Source organism: Rhincodon typus, chromosome 41 (genome assembly GCF_021869965.1).
Source record: "Rhincodon typus isolate 14 chromosome 41, sRhiTyp1.1, whole genome shotgun sequence".
NCBI classification, from domain to species: domain Eukaryota; kingdom Metazoa; phylum Chordata; class Chondrichthyes; order Orectolobiformes; family Rhincodontidae; genus Rhincodon; species Rhincodon typus.
In genome coordinates, this window is record NC_063372.1 from 10965921 (window position 1) to 10971923 (window position 6003).

At 42.9% G+C, this 6003-nt stretch overlaps 1 protein-coding gene across 1 annotated transcript in view; it reads left to right on the plus strand.

The window, feature by feature from the left end:
* Positions 1-3506: 3506 nt before the first annotated feature.
* marchf9 (E3 ubiquitin-protein ligase MARCHF9) overlaps positions 3507-6003 on the plus strand; it is a 47004-nt gene continuing 44507 nt past the window's right edge. Inside the window, exon 1 of the mRNA XM_048618817.1 lies at positions 3507-3987. Coding sequence (XP_048474774.1) covers positions 3634-3987 — 354 coding nt within the window. The 5' untranslated portion in view covers positions 3507-3633. The remainder of the gene's footprint in view (positions 3988-6003) is intronic.

Here is a 6003-nt window from a genome sequence, read left to right on the forward strand (position 1 = left end):
TAAGCTTTACATTTTTTTAAAAAATGAATTTAAATTCCACCATCTGCCATGGTGGGGTTTGAACTCGTGTCCCAAGAGCATTGGTCTGGCGGGTTTGGGGGTGGGGGGCGCTGGTGGGGGTGGGTGGTGATGCATATGTGTGCTGGATTGCTAGGCCAGTGACATTACCATTATGCTATGACCAGGATATACTTGAGTGGAAGCTTTAGAAATGTTAGGCACTGACTGTTGAACATTCAGATTCTGTTCTTAAAAATCCTACCAACGAAAAGATGAACAATATCAGAGCCACCTGAAGGCAATGTGAAGACAGCATGAAAATGTGTAGCAGATGGCAGGGTTGGCAGCAATGCCATCCTTTATTGTGCTTTCAATGAGAGCTTCTCTACAATGCAGGGGATCTTGAAGCAAGTGATGGCTCCAGGAGCATCACCAAGTGTCCCATAAATCAGAGATTTAACAACACAAATTCCATGGATCTATGGAAGAAAGATTTTCAGGAGCTAGATGCCCTGCTGGCTAGGTATCTGAGTTTTAGACTTTTTGGTTCTAACACAAGAACACAAAGTGACAAAATCACACCATGATGTATGCAGAGTTGCTCAGAGATAAAGGCTGCAGAATGCATCACACAAAGGTGGTTTAATGAGACTGCAGGTCCATTGAACACTATCTCCTTTCTGTATATTGACTCATTATTATAAAGAAAATGGATACTTTTCATTTTAGGCTGCAGAGAATTTGAGCAGTCTTAAATTGCTGACTTGATAATAGAAAAAGTGCTGATTCCACATGTACAAAGAATGGGGCTTTAAAATATATTTCTGCACTAGGGTTAGGGTGAGGAACTCATGAACAATGACTCTCTGTGGAAGAGTAATTGCTTTGATGCTTGCATTTAGTCTCTTCTGCCAGACTAAAATTCCACATTATATGTAATTTGAGATGCCCTCTGACAAGTGCAAAATGATTGCTGGAAATGCTATCTTTCAAATGACACAATACTTCAAACATCATTAAAAACAGATGACTGGGTTATTTAGCTCATTGTTGTTTGTGGGAACTTGCTATGTGCAAATAGGCTGCTGAATTTCCTACAATATGACAATGACCACATTTCAAAATAATGTAACTGGTTGTAAAGGGTTTTGGGATGACTTGAAGTCATGAAAGAGGCGATATTGATGTAAATATTTCTTTAAGGGAATCATTTTGACTTTGACAGTAGTGTTGACCAACCAGCAGCTTTGCATTTTCCACAGCTTCTGATTTCCTTCTCTAATGACTTCAAAAAATGCATAAAGGACTTCAGAATCAATGTCATTTCATCTTACACTCAAAGTAAAAATCACTACAAATCTTAAATTGTGACGGTATATTCAAATGTGCAAAAGTGTTCACCTGTTGTCAATAAAGGAAGGTTCCTTGTGCAGTGTGTAGGAAGACAAGTGCAGATGACAAATCAGAATAGTTCAAAGAGAAATTAAATGTTTTCAGTGAAGCAGAAAACAATTTTCCATCTTTTAGGCTGTGTACATGTCTATTGTGCATGGAATGCTAATGAAAGAAATCTACCCCTGGATAATGTATTATTTGGTCAGTGGGGACATATTGTCCTTGAAATAACTCCAAGAGGCTGGCATCCTGCCATCAGGTTACCCTTTATTTACATATGGACAGTCCTTTACACTGATCCAGCTCCCTCAGAGCCAGCTCTCAGAGTAAACAAGATGTCTGACACTCCTGTTTTTATCTGTCAGCCAGGGATCCCTGATTGGACCAGCTTAACAGCCCCAATCAGGGAACTCATATTCTATGAGGTCCACCTGGCTGACGTTGTTACAATCACTACTTCCAGGGCTGTTTCAGTGGATAGGATGTTATGGGAATTGCCAGGAAAATTCCTGATTTGAAACTCTGTGTTGGAAATACAAATTCATAAATTATTCCTGCACATTGTTGGTATTCCAGCTGGAGAGATAACATAATCATGCCACTAATATTTTGTAATTACATAGGTTACATGGCATAGAGACAAGCCATTCAATTGAACAGTTGTGTATTGATTCTTCACTCTAGCCACCTCTCATATTCTCTAATTTACCATTGTAACCCTCTATTCCCTTCTCCCCCTTACGCTTGTCTAGTTTCCTCTTTTAATGTATCTATACTGGGCTAGACTGTTCTAAGGGTCACTGAACCCGAAATGTTAACTCTAATTTCTCTCCACACATGCTGCCAGACCTACTGAGCCTTTTGAGCAATTTCTGTTTTTGTTTCTTGGCTAGATGTTGAAGTTTTCAGAGCTAGATAGCAAAGTTATGTTGCACTGCAATTAGCTGCTGGCTGTGATAGTTTCCTTGACCGAGCTGTTTTATGCAGGAAAGCTTCAGAACCACTTGTGGCATCATAGTATACACTGCTGGTCAGAATCTGTAAATCCTTATCATCGTACCCAACTGCTCTGGAAATATTTGATTTCGCTGTAATATTCTCTCCCCTCAAGGTGATGATCCATAGAAGATTATTTCAACCAAATCTACTTATTAGGAAACTGATTGGATTGATGGGTGCAGTGTTTTGTTCAGCGTTGACCTTGTGGAGCTGATAGTGTCTGTAGGTTGCATCCTGTTTGGATGGGGATGGGGCAGGCTGAATGTTGGCCTTTCCAATAACTTGCTTTTATGCAGTGCCCTTATTGCAGTAAGCAACGCCCCAAGGAGCTTTATGGACTGATTATCAAACTAAGAGGTAAGTTTTAAGGAGAGTTGTCTTTTCCGGGTGTGTTACAAGTGGAATTGAAGATTGCCGTCAAAAACAACGGGTGAAAACCGAAAGAATTGCTGACGCTGTAAATCAGGAAAAAAAAACAGAAGTTGCTGGAAAAGCTCAGCAGGTCTGGCAGCATCTGTGAAGAAAAAATCAGAGTTAACGTTTCGGGTCCGGTGACCCCTTCCTCAGAACTTGCCTCAGTGAACCTGGAACATACAAAGGGATGGGAGTAGATGGTGACTCCCGGGAATCGCTGTCCAATTCTATCTATTAAAACGGGGAAAGAAGCTGATTCCGCGGGAAATTCACACGTGGGGGACGTCAACGTGCAGCTGCTAAGTTTCAATGGCATGAGGGAGGAGGGCGAATAAAAAGCCAAATAAACATGTAACAGAAGGTATTAACGCTGGAAGGAAGAGGGTGATTTCAAACAAGTGCACAAGGGGCAGGGGAAGAGCAGCTCTCGCCTCCTGTTTGGTCTCAGGGTGGGATCGCCCAGGAGATGAAGGCTGGGCTCTGGCTGGTTTGAAACACGCACACGTCGGGTTTAGACGTGCGCGGGTTGGGGAATGTGGCGAGAAAAGATGAAAGAGGCCGGCGGGCGGCGCCTGGTGCCGGGGAGGAGCGGGATGGCGTTGAGCGGCTCGGGAGAAGCGAGCAGCTCCCTCTCCTCTGGATAAGGCGCGGACAATGGGATGCGCTGCTACAATGGCACCGGCGATTTCTCCCGCAGCACCAATTCTGTGCTCAGTCGAGGAATTTTGCTGCCAGGATTTTTAAACGTATATTTTTTAGCAGTGATCACTAATCGACTTTTTTTGTGTTGTTTTGCATTCGGTTTAGTGCAAACACCAGATGTAAATGATGTTTAAGTATCACATCCGCATGGTTTTCAATGACCTAAAAGTGCTGGTTTTGATGAGATCTTTTACGATGCAAAGGAGCGAGCAAGATTTAGAGACGGGCCAGAGGAGGGAAGGAGAAGAGGAAGGAGGAGGAGGAGGGCGGCTGGTTGGATCGGGATGCGGCTGGCCTCCGTTCCCCAATTGCTCGTCCCGGGCCGACGAGGATTGTTACGGGGCGGAAGGTGCCGGAGCTGGAGGGGGACAGGAGGAGAAAGAGAGCAATGCGCCTCTCCAGACCGGGATGGACTCGGTGTCTCTCAGTAGCACCGAGAGCCCATTGTGCAGGATCTGTTTCCAGGGACCAGACCAGGTACGGTGAGCATAAATGCTGAAATAGTACATTCTGCTCACATATCCCCGATGAGGCACGATTCTCAGCACCAGGGTTTGCATCGAAGGCTTAAGAGTTGTTAAAGGAATAATGAATAAACAGGGTTTGTACATTTCTGGAAATATGCATGAACTGGCATTGAAATATTGTTATGCCCTCGAGTAGAGACGATTAAAGGGATGATCTAACTGAGGTATGTAAAATAATAGAAGGATTTGACGGTTTCTTTCCATGTACCCTTTTCCCCTTTTATTTGGTTTGGGGGGGAGGTAATCTTAAGAACGGAACATTAAAATTCGACCGCGGCGGGGGTGGTCAGAGACCACGTCTTCACACACAAGGGGGTGTGGGAATCTGGAACTCTTTCCGTCTCCCTCCCAAAACTGAGATTGATTTCTGTTGGGTAAGGGTATTCAGGGATGTGGAACCAAGGTGGGTAACAGCTTCAGATCAGTCATGATCTAATTGAATCGTTGGAGCAAGTAAAAAGGGCTGAATGGCCTCCTCTTTCTAGGTTGCTATTTACAAAAAGATAGTTTTAATTGCTTTTATTGGATGATTGATATCATAAAGGGTGTAGCTTAAGATACCTGGCAAAAGCAACATTGGAACTGCCCTGAAATCAGAAAATGCTGCAAATGTACAGCCGGCTGATCAGCGGGGGAAAGGTTATTGGTGTCTTATGAGAACTGACGTGGAGAGGTCCTTTTACAGGACTGACCACAATAAGTTTGGAATGGGGCTGGGTGTGGAGGAGGGGAGTGGCTGAAGGTCAGAGGCCAGCGGGAAATGAGTCTGAGATAGCTGGAATCTGGCGTTGTTAGGAGTTGATGATGTTGAGGGTGACAAAATGAGCATCAGATCTTGTTCTTGAAATTTACACTGAGGCCAAATCTGATTTCGTGAGTTTTGTCTCTTGGTTCGATGAAATTGGGTAAGATATTCTTGATGATTTGGGGTTTTATGCAATAATTTCTATCCTAATTATCCTGCAGTATGGAAGTAATCACTCATTAAATTCATGGACTATTGGCTCAGTACCAACAAATAAAATGGAAAACTGATTTAAAAAATCAGACCCGCTCCCATTCCATGGTGCTATTAAGGAGAATATGTGGGAAGGATCAATGATTCTATACTTTGCTATCTGTCTTAGAGATTGCTGCTTTGTCACATTGTGCATTAGTTCAAGTGGAGCAATTTTAACCTAGCCTGAGAAGCGGGAAATCTATGGGATCACGTGGGATGCAGTTTCTGACCCCATCCACTATAGACAGTGATATTGGATGGGTGTAAATCAGGATTACATCTGCTTCCTAATGAATGAATGAGGTTAAAATTGGCTCCAATTTGAGTCTCCTTTCCACTTAAGAATGGGTTACACATGTGAGCTGAGATGGTCAAAAATGCTCTTTCACTTTGGCTGTCGTCACTAGAATGTGCTTAACAGTGTCTATAACCAAGTGATTTCTGGTGCATGGGGAGCATGTTCTTTTGGTTGCTGTGCCTTAGTTACGTTGTGAACTTGGTGGGCTGATTTCCTCTGTGTTAGTTCTCATAACTTTGTAAGTGAATTTTAAGTGACCAGGGAAATCTGCCACAGTTAGTGTTGGAGAGACTGAAAGCACCTTTGAATCTCATTTTACAAAGCAGAGCAAACTCAACAATGGTAAATATTAATATCTGCTTCCACTAGGGAATGAAGTGAAGCACAACTAAGAGTTTTGTCTTTTTGTCCTGCATTGTGTTACATTTTTTTTTGCCTTGTAGTTAAACATTGCAACGTGCTGAGAACTTGATGGTTTACACTGAATGGGGGAAGGGTTAGACCACAATAATTGCTGTACTGCCACATGTGCAGAAATGGGGTACGTGCTGAGCTGTGGCACCGTGTTATTGTTCTTGCATCTAAATCAGAAGAAGGTTGCAGATTCAAACTCCTAGTTCAGAGATTTAATAAAATCTATTGCAGAATTAAGAGTGCTGCACTGTTGT